Here is an 18,262-nt window from a genome sequence, read left to right on the forward strand (position 1 = left end):
CCGACCACTTTGAATATTTTCCAGCTGCAACAGTAACTTTCCAACTGCTACAGTAGTTTACTATTCTGGTTCATTGTTCCTTACTCTATTTTCAGTGGATTACAGTTGATTATTTCTCTTATTTGGTAATAATTTACAAGATGTCTTTGGGAATTGATGTTTTTGGGTTCTAAAAGTATGAGTTCTGGAAACTCTAATGTTATGATTATCTCGGAACCTTTAATGGGAGATTCAAACTACTTAGCTTGGGCTTCATCTGTCGAGTTGTGGTGTAAAGGTCAAGGTGTGCAAGATCATCTGATTAAACAGTCTAGCGAAGGAGATGAAAAGGCGATAGCGCTTTGGGCAAAAATTGATGCTCAATTATGTAGCATCTTGTGGCGTTCTATTGATTCTAAGTTTATGCCTTTGTTTCGGCCATTCTAGACATGTTATTTGGTTTGGGCAAAGGCTCGTACGTTATACACTAATGATATATCTCGCTTCTATGATGTGATATCACGGATGACAAACTTAAAGAAGCAAGAATTAGATATGTCTACTTATTGGGTCAGGTACAGGCAGTCATGGAGGAATTTGAGACATTGATGCCAGTTTCTGCTAGTGTGTCAAAACAACAAGAGCAGCGACAGAAAATGTTTCTAGTTCTTACACTCGCTGGACTTCCTCATGATCTTGATTCAGTACGAGACCAGATTTTGGCGAGTCCGACTGTCCCTACAGTTGATGAATTATTCTCTCGATTACTTCGCCTTGCTGCAACACCAAGTCACCCAGTGATTTCATCACAGATACTTGATTCCTCTGTTCTTGCATCCCAGACAGTGGATTTTCGGGCATCTCAAGCTATGGGGAATAGACGAGGAGGCGGTCGTTTTGGGAGATCTAGACCCAAGTGTTCTTATTGTCACAAACTTGGACACACTCGCGAAATGTGTTATTCCTTAAATGGCCGTCCACCCAAAAATGCCTACGTTGCTCAGAGCGAGACTACAGGTAACCAGGGCTTTTCTGTATCTAAAGAAGAATATAATGAGCTCCTTCAGTATCGAGCAAGTAAGCAAACATCTCCACAAGTAGCCTCAGTTGCCCAGACTGACACTCCTATTGCTGGTAATTCTTTTGCTTGTGTTTCCCAGTCTAGTGCTCTTGGACCATGGGTCATGGACTCAGGCGCTTCTGATCATATCTCTGGTAATAAATCACTTTTGTCGAATATTGTATATTCACAGTCTCTTCCTACTGTTACTTTAGCCAATGGATGTCAAACTAAGGCACAAGGAGTTGGACAAGCCAACCCATTGTCTTCTATCACCCTAGATTTCGTTTTTTATGTTCCTGGTTGTCCTTTTAGTCTTGCATCTATTAGTCGTTTGACTCGTGCCCTCAATTGTGGTATATATTTTATTGATGATTCTTTTATTATGCAGGACCGCAGTACGGGACGGACAATTGGTACAGGTCGTGAATCAGAAGGTCTTTACTACCTTAACTCGCTCAGTCCTTCCACAACATGTCTAGTTACAGATCCTCCAGATCTAATCCACAGACGTTTAGGACATCCGAGTTTATCTAAACTTCAAAAGATGGTGCCTAGTTTATCCAGTTTGTCTAGATTAGATTGTGAGTCGTGTCAGCTTGGGAAACATACCCGAGCTTCCTTTACGCGTAGTGTTGAGAGTCATGCAGAGTCTGTTTTCTCCTTGGTTCATTCTGATATATGGGGTCCTAGTAGAGTCAGTACAACCTTGGGATTTCGTTATTTTGTTAGCTTTATTGATGATTACTCAAGATGTACTTGGCTTTTCTTAATGAAAGATCGTTCTGAGTTATTCTCTATATTCCAGAGTTTTTGTGCTGAAATCAAAAACCAATTTGGTGTCTCTATCCGCATTTTTCGCAGTGATAATGCCTTAGAATATGTATCTTCTCAATTTCAGCAGTTTATGTCTTCTCATGAAATTATTCATCAGACATCTTGTCCTTATACCCCTCAGCAAAATGGGTTTGCAGAAAGAAAGAATAGGCACCTTATTGAGACTGCTCGCACACTTCTAATTGAGTCTCGTGTTCCGCTGCGTTTTTGGGGCGATGCAGTTCTCACAGCTTGTTATTTGATTAATAGGATGCCTTCATCTCCCATCAGGGGTCAGATTCCACATTCAATATTGTTTCCCCAGTCAGCCTTATACCCTCTTCCACCTCGGGTTTTTGGGAGCACATGTTTTGTTCATAACTTAGCCCCGAAGAAAGATAAGTTAGCTCCTCGTGTTCTCAAGTGTGTCTTCCTTGGTTATTCTCGTGTTCAGAAGGGATATCGTTGTTATTCACCTGATCTTCATAGGTACCTTATGTCAGCTGACGTCACATTTTTCGAGTCTAAACCTTTCTTCGCAACTGATGTCACTTCTGCTGACCACCATGACATATCTGAGGTCTTACCTATACCGACTTTTGAGAAGTTTAGTAATCCTCCTCCACCTTCAACCACAGAGGTTTCACCCATACCAACTTTTGAGGAGTCCAGTGTTATCCCTCCTAGTTCCCCAGCCACAGGAACACCACTCTTGACTTATCATCGTCGTTCGCGCCCTACATCAGGCCCATCTGGTTCTCGTCCTGCACCTGACACGGCTCCTACTGCGGATCCTGCTCCTAGTACACCGATTGCACTTCGAAAAGGTATACGGACCACACTAAACCCTAATCCTCATTATGTTGGTTTGAGTTATCATCGTCTGTCATCTCCCCATTATGCTTTTATATCTTCATTGTCCTCGGTTTCCATCCCCAAGTCTACAGGTGAAGCATTGTCTCATCCAGGATGGCGACAGGCTATGAGTGACGAGATGTCTGCTTTACATACAAGTGGTACATGAGAGCTTGTTCCTCTTCCTTCAGGTAAATCTACCGTTGGTTGTCGTTGGGTTTATGCAGTCAAAGTTGGTCCCGATGGCCAGATTGATCGACTTAAGGCACGTCTTGTTGCCAAAGGATACACTCAAATATTTGGGCTAGATTACAGTGATACCTTCTCTCCAGTGGCTAAAGTGGCATCAATTCGCCTTTTTCTATCCATGGCTGCAGTTCGTCATTGGCCCCTCTATCAGTTGGACATTAAGAATGCCTTTCTTCATGGTGATCTTGAGGATGAGGTTTATATGGAGCAACCACCTGGTTTTATTGCTCAGGGGGAGTCTCGTGGTCTTGTATGTCGCTTGCGTTGGTCACTTTATGGTCTAAAGCAGTCTCCTCGAGCCTGGTTTGGTAAGTTCAGCACGGTTATCCAAGAGTTTGGCATGACTCGTAGTGAAGCTGATCACTCTGTGTTTTGTTGCCACTCTGCTTCAAGTCTATGTATTTATCTGGTAGTCTATGTTGATGATATTGTTATTACGGGCAATGATCAGGATGGTATTACTAATCTGAAACAACATCTCTTCCAGCACTTTCAAACTAAGGATCTAGGCAGATTGAAGTACTTTCTAGGTATTGAGGTTGCTCAATCTAGCTCAGGTATTGTTATTTCTCAAAGGAAATATGTGTTAGACATTCTTGAGGAAACAGGGATGACAGGTTGCAGATCTGTTGACACGCCGATGGATCCGAATTCTAAACTTCTGCCTGGACAGGGGGAGCCGCTTAGCGATCCTGCAAGCTATAGGCGGCTGGTTGGTAAATTAAATTATCTCACAGTGACTAGGCCCGACATTTCTTATCCTGTGAGTGTTGTAAGTCAGTTTATGAATTCTCTCTGTGATAGTCATTGGGATGCAGTTGTCCGCATTATCCGGTATATAAAATCGGCTCCAGGTAAAGGATTATTGTTTGAGGATCGAGGTCATGAGCAGATCGTTGGGTACTCGGATGCTGATTGGGCAGGATCACCTTCTGATAGACGTTCTACGTCTGGATATTGTGTTTTAGTAGGATGAAATTTGGTGTCCTGGAAAAGTAAGAAACAGAATGTAGTTGCTCGGTCTAGTGCAGAAGCAGAATACCGAGCAATGGCTATGGCAACATGTGAACTAGTCTGGACCAAACAATTGCTCAAGGAGTTGAAATTTGGTGAAATCAGTCGGATGGAACTTGTGTGCGATAATCAAGCTGCACTTCATATTGCATCAAATCCGGTGTTTCATGAGAGAACTAAACACATTGAGATTGATTGTCACTTCGTCAGAGAAAAGATACTCTCAGGAGATATTACTACGAAGTTTGTGAGATCGAATGATCAACTTGCAGATATTTTCACCAAGTCCCTCACTAGTCCTCGCATTGATTATATATGTAACAAGCTCGGTACATATGATTTATATGCTCCGGCTTGAGGGGAGTGTTAGAGATAGCTATGTAATTGTCCCACATTGGAATAGGAGTAGTATCCCCTTTGTATAGAGTAGCTATAAATAGCACCTCTTGTATTGCATCACACACAATATATCAATATATATCATATTTTCTCCCGTGCCTTCTCACAAGTGTGATTTGCTTCCGAACTTTGTGTTCGCTGAAACACTGGAGTTTGAAGTACCACTACACCAGTGTGTAATTCGTTCTATCTTGGGAGGAAATAATCCATAACCTTGAGTACTAGGAGGAGGTTAAATTCCTTAAGGAAACACTATGAATTCAGTGGGCTCGAATTAACTACTGTTTCGTTTATACGCTAATTTACTTTTTCCAGAATTATTATTTACAAATGCAACAAGGAATAACAAGCTTAAGGAATTTAATATTTTTTATTTCTGTATTTGTGTTATACTTACTGTTCTGGAAACTAAAACCTTTGTGGTTTTGTATACTCCCATTTTTGGAGATTAAAGCCTTCGTGGCGTTTTGTTGGAGATTAAAATCTACGTGATTTTTTACTCCAGTTTTAAACGTTTATTAAACGTTTGTTTGTGTCATTCTTTTATAGAAAAATGACGAATGACAACGTAAACCGAACTGTTCCAATGGTGATGCCAACACATTGACAAGCCGAACACCTGCGTTAGCACCGACAGAAAAACCCGAAAATTTTTCCGGGATTAATTTCAAGCGCTGGCAGCAGAAGATGTTCATCTACCTGACTACTTTATGTCTACAGAAGTTCATCAAGGAAGATGTTCCTGATTTGCTCGATGAAACTCCAGAGAATGAACACTTTCTTGTGATTGAGGCGTGGGAGCATTCTGATTTTTTGTGAAAGAATTATATTCTTAGCGGACTGGAGGATAATCTGTATAACGTCTACTGTGGCGTGGAAACGTCAAAAGAACTGTGGATTGCGCTTGAAAGAAAATATAAAACTGAAGATGCTTGGATGAAGAAATTCGTTGCCGCAAAATTTTTGGACTACAAAATGGTAGATAGCAAGTCTTTTATTACCCAAGTCCAGTCCAGGAATTACAAGTGATCATTCATGATCTCGTTGCTGAAGATCTTGTCATAAATGAAGCATTACAAGTTGCAGCAATGATTGAGAAGCTGCCTCCTTTGTGGAAGGATTTCAAGAACTACTTGAAACATAAACGAAAGGAGATGTCCCTTGAAAATCTCATTGTTCGGTTGAGAATCGAAGAGGACAACAAAGCAGCTCAAAAGAAAGGTCGTGGAAACTCAACAATAATGGGAGCAAATATTGTTGAGGATACTTCTCAAATTAAGAGAAAGAGGAAGCACGCTTATGGGCCGAGAAGTAACCCAAGCAAGAAGCGGTTCAACGGAAATTGCTACAACTGTGGAAAAGCTGGACACAGATCTGTAGAGTGTCGTGCTCCAAAGAAAGACAAGAAGAAAGGTCAAGCAAACATGGTTGAAAAACATGAAGATATTGCTGACTTGTGTGCTAAGCTTTCTGAATGCAACCTGGTAGGAAATTCTAAGGAGTGGTGGATTGATTCTGGAGCCACTCGCCATGTTTGTGCTGTTAGGAAAGCATTTTCTACATATGCTCCTGCTGGACCCGAAGAGACGATTTCTATGGGAAATGCTGCAACAGCAAAAATTGAAGGATATGAGAAGATATTTCTCAAAATGACTTCTAGCAAGGTCATGACTTTGAACAATGTCCTTCATGTTCCCGAAATTAGGAAGAACTCAGTCTCTACTGGACTTCTTGTTAAGCACGGTTTTAAGTGTGTTTTTGTATCCGACAAGGTGGTAATAAGTAAGAACGAAATGTTTGTAGGAAAATGTTACCATACTGAGGGCCTTTTCAAGCTGAATGTAATGATTGTAGAAAATAATAATAAAATTTCAGCTTGTTATTACTTGAGTCAAATGATTTATAGCATATACGTTTGGGTCATGTCAATTATAAAACCTTGCGGAAAATGATTAACTTGGAAGTATTGCCTAAGTTTGAATGCGAAAAATTAAAATGTCAAACATGTGTAGAATCTAAGTATGTTAAACATCCTTATAAGTCGGTTGAAAGGAATTCAAATCCTTTAGACTTAATTCACACAGATATTTGCGACATGAAGTCAATACCATGTCGAGGTGGAAATAAGTATTTCATAATTTTTATTGACGACAGTACTCGATATTGCTTTGTTTACTTACTTAATAGTAAAGATGGAGCAATAGATGCATTCAGGCAATACAAAAATGAAGTTGAAACGCAAATCCTGTTAAGAAAATCAAGTCTATTGTCCAAAAACTTCTGTGTCTGTGTATTCCAAATCCTAAAGCATTCATGATAGTCGAAACCGACGCTTCTGAGGAAGGGTACGGTGGTATTCTAAAACAAAGAGTCTCCACAAAGTCTTCTGAACAATTAGTTCGTTTCACTTTCGGAATTTGGAACTCGGCTCAGAAAAATTATAGTACAGTCAAAAAAGAAATTTTGTCTATAGTACTATGTATTACAAAGTTTCAAGATGACTTAGTAAACAAAGAATTTTTACTTCGAGTTGATTGTAAATCAGCTAAGGAGATATTACAAAAGGATGTTAAAAATCTAATTTCAAAACAGATTTTTGCTAGATGGCAAGCATTATTATCTAGTTTTGATTTTCAAATTGAATTTATAAAAGGAGAAGAAAACTCTTTACCAGATTTTCTAACTAGAGAATTCCTACAGGGAAAAAATGAGACCAGAACAGAAGGGTCCATTTAGGGCCTCTCCTAAAAAAGAAAACAGGTATTTTGCACTCGCTGAATACTACCCATCTTTACCCGTGAGACCACCTCTAAATATAATGGTTACTCCTCCGAGAGTACCCACAATTAATAAGCCCTCTACATTGAAAATCCTCGGATCTATCCCGAAAAAAGAAGGTCCATTTCAGCAAAGCTTCGTCGAAAGCCTCCACAAGTCAGTCAAGTAAAATGCTAATCAGCAAAGATTATGCAATGAAGACCCCAGAGTTTTACGTTCAAGCAGTAAACCCGAACTACGCCATCAAAAACAGAAGGTAAAAGACCCGATTCCCAAAAGGAAACATTTGAAATAATTTCGAAAGAACCCGTAAAGGTTTTGGCATTAGACAGGTTTTGAAAACCTTGACCTAGCAGATCTAATAAGACCCTCCTACACCAATAGGAATTATGTTGAATCCAGTGACCCCCTAAAGACAAGGAGGTATTACGAATTGATACTCACTGACACATGATCTATCAATATCGAGCATACGCTGTTTGATGATAAAGATTCTGATAGCATCAAATATTCAAGATTTACCCTCAACAACCCCGATTGCACTATCAATACAATATAGGCCTAGACCTATAATTTCAAGGACTATCTAGATGCATGGTATAATTTCATATACCTGCGCCCAAAGACACATACATGGTTTGTCAAATACAGTGAACAGGCACAAAAGGCCGTCATACCAAGATGGTTCTATGACTGGTGGAAAACGTTTGGTGGAACGGAGCAAACAATGCCCAGAAGTTTCCATATGCATTATGAGAAATTTCAAATAGAAAACGAAATCTCTATCTTACCAGACCATATTAAATTAGGTAAATATTATATAGCAAAAAGAATATCTTACATAATTAGTTTGTCGTTCGAAATTGAACAAATAGACCGAATTAAATATTTGGTTAAAATCCCAAAAATAAAGGGATGGGTTTCAGAAACCAAAGAAGCCAAAAAACTACCCAAACAGGTTAATAAAGAACAATTCCCAAATTGAGTTAAAAAAGAAGCTACTCAGATTACTAGCCAACATTGAATCAACAGACCCGGTTCAAGTACAGGCTATGTTAGAAGCAACATCCGCTATGTCTTCTGCAGAAAGCAGAAAAAATGGTGACATGGATGATCTGGACGAGATAGCCCAAGCCTATGCCTATACAGACGAAAACAACTAAAAGAGACTTGCCCCTTCAGGACAATGACCCTTGCCCCTCCAGAAAAGAAGACAATTTAATAAAGAAGGAATCTTTAGAGATAACCGTTCATTCTAAACGATTGAGATTAACTCAATCATTCTCTGAGGTCTATATAAGACTCTCAAGTTGTATTGTTTAGGGCATCAGAAAATTAGCCCATTTTCTTATTTAAGTTTTCTCACTCCCTCTCTGTAAAAACCCGTTCTTACGTTTGATCTTCATGTTTGAATAAAACTTGTAAGTTTTCTTAAATCTTTTGTATCTACCTACTATAAATATTCCGCATTCCGCTTTAATTCTATGAGCCTCGATCCCTCGATTCCCCGATTACTGGTGTAGTGATACTACAAACCCCAGTGTTTCAGCGAACATAAAGTTCGGTAGCAAATCACACTTACGGTTGCTCGCTTTGAAGTTAAAAAAAAAACAATGCAGAACAAGGGAGGAGAAACTCAGAAATCGTATGGAAATTCTGAGAGGAAGGACTGCAATTTATAGCCAACGTTGAGTTCAAACTGAAGAGGAGATCAGTAGCTCTCTATTTCGGTCTCTTTTCTCTAACTGCTGCTGCACATATTTATAGTGCAGTCAGCTATTAAGAGACTGACTTGTTGCCACCCATTTGTCCATGGTGGCTGAAGCACTAGACTGCTATTGGAGCACTTGGCCATGGTGGGAGGAGCACTAGGTTGTTAATGGAGCATGCATTAGGCTGCTAATAGAATTGGTGGTACAAATACACGGATTGGAACATATCCGTTACACACACGGATAATATTACGTTAATATTTACTATTAACAAATAAATTTGGTCCAAAAAATTAATCGATCAATCGATCATTTGACCAAATCCGAAGCCGAAGCTGAAGTTGAGCCGAGCAAGCGACGACGACGGCGCGAGACTTGTCTTCTTCTTAACTCTTTAAGAGTTACAAGAAGAGCAATTGTATATATACCCACCAAGAACCTTTTCCTCTTCCAATATGGGATAATGTCTCATTGTCAAGAGGGGGAAACTTAAAATTTCACTCAAAAATTTCATTTTCCCTCCATTTCCCATTCACCATCTTTTAAGCTTATTCTTTTGCTTAAAAATCTCAACACCTCCTTATGCGAATACATTGAGAAAGTAATCAGAGTATTTAGTTAGAATACAAATTCACTTTTCTTCTGATAAGTAAGGAGACATTACAGTCACGACTATCATCATCAAATCTGCAATGTATTTTGATTTCTGGGTCCAAAATAGCTTCCGGTTTATGGCCTGCCTTTTTCTGAATTTTTAATGTGTTTGGTGGGTGAGTGACCCCAAATGGGGATTTCTGCTCCCTTAGTCCTGTAAATGAAATTAAAGTGCTAAAGATTGAGCTTGTCAATTTGGAAAAGGTTGGTGTGTATTCATCAAATAGAAGTGAAAGGTCTGGTATGTATGGACGTAATTGGTCCACTTAAACAAGAAAACGACTCATTCTCTTGTTGTCTCTTGTTGTTCATTCTAGTGCAGAGACAAGACTTGTAACGTTTCTGCCATTCTCTGCTGGAAACATTTGGTTAAGGTTTATTTTGGTGCAGGTTGAACCCATACGCAATTTCTTTGCAGCTCTTTTTCTTGCCAGTATTGGGATGCTCATCCATGTCCATTTCCTCTGGAACCATGTAGATATCCTACTGGCATCAGTGATACTAGTGGTCATTGTGAAAACTGCTGTGACTTCTGCAGTTGTTAAGGCCTTTGGCTACAACAACAAAACTTCACTGCTAGTATGACTCCGCTACTGTATTGAGTTTACCTTTTTGCTGGATAACTAACTCTTGTTAACTAAGGAGACTGACATTTTGTAGGTTGGCATGTCTCTAGCACAAATAGGAGAATTCGCTTTTGTGCTGCTCAGTCGTGCTTCTAATCTCCATCTTGTTGAGGTAATTGATACTATTGTTCTCAATGTGATAAGATTTTCTGATTGCTATCTCTAAAGTATAAAGACAATAGAGAAATCTCTCTTATGTTGTATTCAAGAAATAATAAGTATATATACAAGTACATAGAGCCTTAACTATGGAAAGAATCAAAAAGGAAATCCTATAAATCTGCCGTGAATCCTATAATTATGCTAGCTATGTATATTACATAAGATTATGTCTACATTCATTATCTAACACTCCCCCTCAAGCTGGAGCATAGATATTGATCATGCCCAGCTTGTTACAAAGGTAATCAACTCGAATTCCATTCAACGCCTTTGTGAACAAATCAGCCGGTTGCTCTCCTGTCTTCACGTAGCCAGTGGAGATCAAGTTCTCCTGAATCTTCTCACGAATAAAATGGCAGTCAACCTCAATATGCTTAGTTCTTTCATGATACACCGGATTTGACGCAATATGGAGGGCAACTTGATTGTCACACCAAAGTTTTGCTGTATTGGATGCTCTAACCCAATTTCAGTCAACAGATGATGTATCCACATAATCTCACATGTAGACTGTGACATAGCTCTATACTCGGATTCTGCACTAGATCGAGATACAACACTTTGCTTCTTACTCTTCCATGATACCAAGTTTCCTCCAACAAAGACACAATAACCTGTAGTATATCTTCTATCAATTTTCGATCCAGCCCAGTCAGCATCTGCAAAACACTCAATACGAGTATGATTGTGATTGCTATATAATATGCCAAGTCCAGGAGCTCCTTTCAAGTAACACAAAATCTGTTCCAACGCTGCCCAATGTTTGACCCTTGGTGCAGACATGAATTGGCTAACAACACTTACCGCAAAAGCAATATCTGGACGAATCACAGTAAGATAGTTTAATTTCCCAACTAACCTCCTGTATCTCTCTGGATCGTCAAAAGGATCACCATCATCTTTCATAAGATGCACATTAGGAACCATTGGAGTACTGCAAGGTTTAGCTGCCAACTTTCCAGTTTCTGCAAGCAAGTCAAGAATGTACTTTCTCTGAGACAAAAGAATTCCCTTCTTGCTTCTATTTACTTCTACTCCCAAAAAGTATCTCAACTGGTCCAAGTCCTTTGTATGAAACCTAGTATGCAGAAAAGACTTGAGGGAAGAAATCCCAGCATAGTCACTTCCTGTGATAACAATATCATCAAAATATACAACGAGGAGAACAATGCCAGCTACTGATTTCCGATAGAAGGTTGAGTGATCGCACTTGCTCATTTTCAACCCAAACTCCTGAACTACCTCACTGAACTTGCCAAACCAAGCTCGTGAACTCTGCTTCAAGCCATACAAGGACTTCTTCAAATGACAGACTTTCCCATACTCCCCCTGAGCAACAAAACCGGGTGGTTGCTCCATATACACTTCCTCCTGAAAATCACCATGAAGGAACACATTCTTGATATCTAACTAATGTAAAGGCCAATTCTCGGACGCAGCTAGAGAAATAAATAAGCGGACAGAAGTGAGTTTGGCAACCGGGGAGAATGTGTCAGAATAATCCACCCCATAAGTCTGAGCATACCCTTCCGCCACAAGTCTGGCCTTAAGTTTTGCCACAGAACCATCTGGATTAACTTTAACTGTAAAGACCCACTTGCATCCCACTGGTTTCTTTCCCTTTGGTAAATCTACCAAATCCCATGTGTGGTTGTCCTCTAAAACATGTATTTCCTCAAGCATTGCATCAGACCACCCGGGATGATTCAAAGCCTCCTTCACTGTTTTGGGTACGGAGATGGAGTCTAGAGAAGCAATCATAGATCTAGACGTAGAGGATAAGTGGTCATAGGAAACAAAGTTAGCAACAAAATATGTCGATTTGCAAGTACGTGTACCTTTGCGAAGAGCAATAGGAAGATCAAGGTTATCCGGAGGATTAGGCAAAGAAGAATCAGATGATGCAGGAACTGGTGCGGGACATGTATCATTTGTCTCTCGCCTCCGCGAATAAACTTGAACAATTGGAGGTCTTGCTGGAGCAGGTACTGAAGGCATAATAGTCGATTGGTGCTCAATAGAAGAACTGGGAGATCGAAGAGTATCATCTGATTGTTCTGTCAAAGTACGGGTAACCTGATATACTAGCCACTCATCTTCCTCCCCCTAGCTTGTATAAATGGGAGGTGCATAGAAGAATGGTGTAGTCTCTGAAAATACCACATCAGTTGACACTAAATATTTGCCAAGCTCAGTAGAATAACATCGATACCCCTTCTGAAGGCGAGAATAGCCCAGGAAAACACACTTCACAGCCTTGGGATCCAACTTGGTAAGAGATGATCGAACATCTCGAACATAACATGTGCTTCCAAACACCTTAGGTTCCACCGGAAATAATGACTTATTCAGAAAAAGAACACTATAAGGCACATTACCATCGAATACACTAGATGGCATGCGATTAATCAAAAAACAAGCCGTAGAAACCGCATCAGCCCAGAACTGTTTAGGAATCTTCATTTGGAACAAAAGTGCTCGAGCTGTCTCAAGTAGATGCCAATTCTTCCTCTCAGCAACTCCATTTTGAGAGGGTGTATCAACACATGAAGACTGATGTAATATACCATGTTGTCTCATGTAGGACTGAAATAACTCTGACATGTATTCTTTAGCGTTATCACTCCTTAGAGTACGTACTGAAGCATTGAATTGAGTTTTGACTTCAACACAAAAGGCAGAAAAATGAGTAAACACTTCAGAGCGGCTCTTCATAAAGTAAATCCAAGTCATTCGAGAAAAATCATCTATAAAAGTGACAAAATACTTATGCCCAGAAACAACCGGACATGGTCCCCAAACATCAGAATGGACCAACTCAAAAGCTGACTCAGCTCGCGTATTAACCCTTGGACTTAACGAGATGCGATGGTGTTTTGCAAATCGACACGACTCACAATCCAATGATGAAATATTCTGAAATCGAGGACAAAACTTCTTTAACAAAGGCAAAGAGGGATGTCCAAGTCGACAATGTGCTTCAAAAGGAGATACGATACTAGAGCATGCAACAGACCGTGGCTCCCATTCATCAAGAATGTAGAGATCACCAGATATATATCCTTTACCAATAACCTGCATCGTTTTAAGATCTAAAAACAAACAATGATCGGGAAAGAATGCAACATAACAATTAAGATCTTTAGTAATTTTACTAACAGAAATAAAGTTAAAGGCCAAGTTTGGTAGACTTAATACGGATGACAGGGTAATAGAGGAAGTTGGTTTAACAGTCCCAGATCCAACACTGCTACAAGTTGATCCATCAGCTACAGTAACCGGAGAGGGTGCTTTATGTGAGCGAAAGCTAGAAAATATATTTGGATTACCTATCATGTGATTTGTAGCACCAGAATCGATCACCCATTTATTGGAAGAGGTGATAAGACATGTTTTATCTGACCCAGCAAAGGCAGTAACTGAAGAAGATTCCTTAACTGATTTATGATATTGAAGGAATTTTAGAAACTCATCCGAAACCAAGATTGTTGGACTAGGAGTTGTTGCATTATTATTCTTTACCATCATTTTTTTTTCTTTCAATAACAAACTGATTAAACTAATAGAGGTCCCCGAAGCTAAAAGATACTCAAACAGATCCTGGTAGATACGAAATCAACAATCTATTAAACATGATTCAACTTTAATAATCCACTCAACCAAATCAAATAATCAAACGAATTTGTCCCCAACTCAAACAAAATTAGAGACCAACAAAGTTTCTGATAAGGAAAGACCCAACAGACAATATCAAGTCACTAATCGATCACCACACTGAGTCAAAATTAAAGATGCAAGCTTCTCACACAGGCAGCCTCCAAGAAAAATACCACAGAATTAAAGAAATCGAATAACCAATAAACCAAACTCAAACCTGACCAAACAAAGTGAGAATAAGATCTGGTCTGAGGTTGTTCTTTGCCAAAATGTGGTTCTATGATCAGAGAACCACCACAAGTCAACTGGAAATGTCAAAAAGACCTCAGATTAGCTTCCGGCCAAGGAATTTTCGGCAGCGGATTCAACTCAACTCCGGCGAGCAGTAAACCTGCTCCGATACCATGTAAAGTATAGAGACAATAGAGAAATCTCTCTTATGTTGTATTCAAGAAATAACAAGTATATATACAAGTACATAGAGCCTTAACTATAAAAAGAATCAAAAAGGAAATCCTATAAATCTGCTGTGAATCCCTATAATTATGCTAGCTATGTATATTACATAAGATTATGTCTACATTCAGATTATGTCTACGTTCATTATCTCAAGCAATGGGATAAAATGAGAACCTCACACTGCATCACATTCACTGCCTACCACTGGTTTCCCAGTTTGCTTCCCAGCACTTCTATCTGAAAGGAGTCCTTTTGATTGATGGATATATGTATACTTGCAACTTTCAGGGAAAATTGTACTTGCTGCTTCTAGGGACTACAGCTCTCAGTCTGGTATGAGCTCTTGGCTTTTTTAATCGTCCCCTATTGTCTCTGTACCGATAGATGCCGCAGATTTAGCCATTTATGTCATTATCTTTGGCTATTTGGACCTGGAACACATGTTATCTTCTCTTCTTTTTCTCCCTCCTATTTGCTTCTATTTTTTGGAGTTTGAGTTACTTGTTATCGGAGAAGGCTTATTCTCAGTCCATCAGTACCAATTACAGAGAGAATGCCTCTGGACTCGAGGATGCTGCGCCTTCTCTAACATTTTATATCATTTCGGAGCTGTTTGAACAACATGTTGAACAACTTTTGAAAAAAAAGAGTTTTTGGAAGTCGAAAATGTGCTGAATAGTTTAATTCTTTTACTTTTTAAATTTGTAAGTGGAAGAACTTTTGGGGTGAAAAACAGCTCCTAACACTTCAAAAAGTTTATTCCAACTTTTTGCAAAAAAGAAGAACAAATCCAAAATTTTTTAGAAGAACTATTTTTCAAATAATAACTTCACTTTTTGCTGGAATTTGCACAAATGCCTTCTTAGCCTTTTCCCATAATCATTGTCGTGAGTTGAAGCATGTGTGGGCAAGAGAGGGAGAGAGAGAAAAGTAGAAGTATTATTTTAAATGAAGGGAACTGGACAGGATAATATCTAATCATCCAGCTCGAGCTAGAACAAAAAGAACCAAATGAAACCATATATTCATATAAAATATATGTATATATATATATGGTACCTGTATTTACACATAAACATATATGATGTAGGCCTTATTGGGTAGAATACCTTGTGCTGTGGGTTGCAAATTGCCCGAGGCCTATACTTTTCTGAATCCAATCGTAGATATTATGCCAGTCATACCTCTGTTCTTTTTTCTCTTAGCCTTTGTTTGGCAAGCTGCTGTAAGTTCTCGATGAGATCGACTTCCGAATCCAAATCCACCGCTGTGGGCAGTTGCATTTCCACGAGCGTGACCTAGCAAGAAGACTAAATTGGTCCTAGTTACTCTTCGGGGTAGAATGGGTGGGGTGATCGGACCGACTCATCTACAACTCATCTGTTATTTCATTACTATTTGCTTGAGCAGCTGCCCTTACACCATCTAAAAAGGAATATTTATTATTTGATCCATGTCCCGCATAAGAAGTCCAAAGGCATTTCCAAGGCATATGAAGAATAAATTGTTTTCTATTTGCTGTCTTTCTTTAGTTCTGTTTTTCTAGCTGAGTTATGACAAAGCTTTCGGCAGGTGACTACTCCATTGCTTTTCAAGCTTATACCTGCTGTAGTTCACCTTGGTGTGCTGCTTAGGTGGTTCCCACCTGATAGTCCAAGCGAGGTAATTGCTCCCTTGATTCTCATACACACTAGGACAAAGATTCACCATCAGCACAATTTTAGGCTGCTTGATTGTCTCCTTTTCACTAAATGTTCCCTTGGACTTGCTCATTTTCAGTTGGTATTCAAAAGTGACAACTTCCGCTCTGATAGTGCTAAGCAAAGAATTGCACTGATATCCAAGGATCTGATTCACGAAGGTTAAATTTGTGAGGAAGGTCTAGATGAGCTATTTTATTTGGAAAAGTGTTCCTACTTCACAGCCTGAATGGTGCTGCAGAGGTTGTGGACTCGGTTTTTTCCTGCCTCTTCCTAATGCGAGGGATTTGATATGTTATTCTTGTTATATATCTTGAGTTAGAGAAAGGCAAAGACACAGGTGCCTCAGAAGATGGGAGAGACCTGGATACAGAGGTGTTCTAACTGCAAACTCAACTAACAAGTCAAAGCTTCATTTTCACCTGAGGTAATAGAGATTTTTCCTAGTGACCTGATTCTTTCTTATTTGTTCCTTCTCAATGTGAAATAATTTTGGCTTGTGATGTAATTGAAACTGCTATGAATTCCCAGACTCCCATTTCAATTTATGTTCCACATGTAGCTTCCAGAATGTAATAGTTCATGTTTTTATGATATGAGGTCAAATGTATAAAATGTCAAACCTTTATTTTTCTTTTATGAAAATGATAGTGGTTTTTACTTCTTGAATATCTTTTCCTCGGAAATTTTGTCTGTAGTAACGTGGGATATTGTTAAGTCTTTATCCATGGACCATTTTACCGATGATCATGCCATCTATTACCTTATTATCTCATGCCAGAAACAGATAGAAAGGACAAAAAAGGGAAAATCAGAATCTTGCAAGGTTTGCTTGCTTGCCAGTTCTGTCATCGTAATCTTCCATTTTCAGTGGTTGGTGGTTTGACCAGTTGGTAATAGCTTTGGGAAGGTTGATGCTGTGGTATTCAGGTTTGTGGAAATACATAAAAATTGTTCAGTACTCAAGTTTGCATGGTAAGTGCAGATTGTGCAACTTGCAGTCCTCCCATTCTCAACACTATCTGTCAAGTGCATTATCTCCTCGTTGTCCTACTCCTATCCATTCTTAGCTCACAAGGGTTATAATGGCAATATCTGGGGTTGTATTCTTTATGCTTGTGAACTGAGAATTGCATAGTCTCTAATCTAGCTGCTGCAGTTGCAACAAAATTTAACTAAAAGTTTGAAAGCTACTGTTCTCACATTTGATTAGATGAACATAGTACACAGAGTCGAGGTCTTTGGTTTGTTAATTCATGTTCTTTTTCCTTTTGATAGTTGTATGTGTTTATCGAATTTATTTTGAGGCTAGAATGCAGACTTCGTCAATGTTTGAACTTTTATGAATATTTAAATTGATGTTAAGTTGACCACATTGTTTTCTTTCAGACATGTTTTTCCATGTAATTCTGAATCATCAGAACAGTGGCGCAAATAGCCAATCTGTGTTCTATGGTTTACTTTGTCATTTATTGTTTTCTTGTGCTTTTGACCGACTTCTGTATGTATTCAGATTTCGATAGAATATGCAAGGTTTAAGTAAACAAAGTATCCGGTCTCTTATTCTCTTGTGTGCTCTAGGAATTGTAGTTTCACACTGTAAAGCCAAAAACCTGTAAATGACAATTCAAGTTTTACTTTTACAATTTGAAGTGTTGCAAATTACGGTACCAGCAATACTAAAAATTGAAGATTTGTTTCTTCTCCTCCTGGAGGGATATTGAAAAACTGTATGATGGGGAAAATCCAAAGAAATCTAAGTCGACATTTTTCTTAAACGGTTCTAGTGCTGAAGTTCTGTGCCAAATGTAACAATCTAATTGTAGTAGTGACTTGTGTGTGCCCTTTAAAATTTCATTCTTCATGCTTAGAATGCTAAATAATAGATTCCCATTAGATTTGGTTTTAGTGGCCCCTCCAAGTGTTTATGTTGCAAGACACCAAAAACTGAATCTATTGAACATGGCTGATGTTTGGTAGCACATGTGGTATTAGGAGTTGGGCAGAGACAAAACCTGTTTGGATGGCGGCTTTCTAAGCCTAAGAATGCAGTTCTTCCTTTCATCTTTCAATATCATCCAAGGGTCATTTGTTTTGGGAAATTTGGAAAAGAAGGTGTGCAGTGAGGTATGGGGGTGAGAA

General features: G+C 39.0%; 1 protein-coding gene across 8 annotated transcripts in view; it reads left to right on the forward strand.

Moving 5' to 3' along the window:
- LOC107781893 (K(+) efflux antiporter 4) overlaps window positions 1-17,763 on the forward strand; it is a 37,453-nt gene extending 19,690 nt beyond the window's left edge. Inside the window, exons 16-21 of one of the 8 annotated variants that reach the window (XR_012708314.1) lie at window positions 9,907-10,095; window positions 10,177-10,254; window positions 14,709-14,753; window positions 15,993-16,082; window positions 16,200-16,547; window positions 16,902-17,763. Coding sequence is in view for 2 of the 8 variants with exons in the window: in XM_075250794.1 (XP_075106895.1) it covers window positions 9,907-10,095; window positions 10,177-10,254; window positions 14,709-14,753; window positions 15,993-16,082; window positions 16,200-16,286 (489 nt within the window). In the remaining 6 variants the exon portion in view is untranslated. Of the gene's footprint in view, window positions 1-1,430; window positions 2,683-9,906; window positions 10,096-10,176; window positions 10,270-14,708; window positions 14,754-15,966; window positions 16,083-16,199; window positions 16,790-16,901 lie in introns of those variants that run through there. The other 7 variants (XR_012708315.1, XR_012708319.1, XR_012708317.1 and 4 more) reach the window with 7 other exon arrangements.
- Window positions 17,764-18,262: the final 499 nt, after the last annotated feature.

This window comes from Nicotiana tabacum, chromosome 1, assembly GCF_000715075.1.
Source record: "Nicotiana tabacum cultivar K326 chromosome 1, ASM71507v2, whole genome shotgun sequence".
Taxonomy (NCBI): Eukaryota; Viridiplantae; Streptophyta; class Magnoliopsida; order Solanales; family Solanaceae; genus Nicotiana; species Nicotiana tabacum.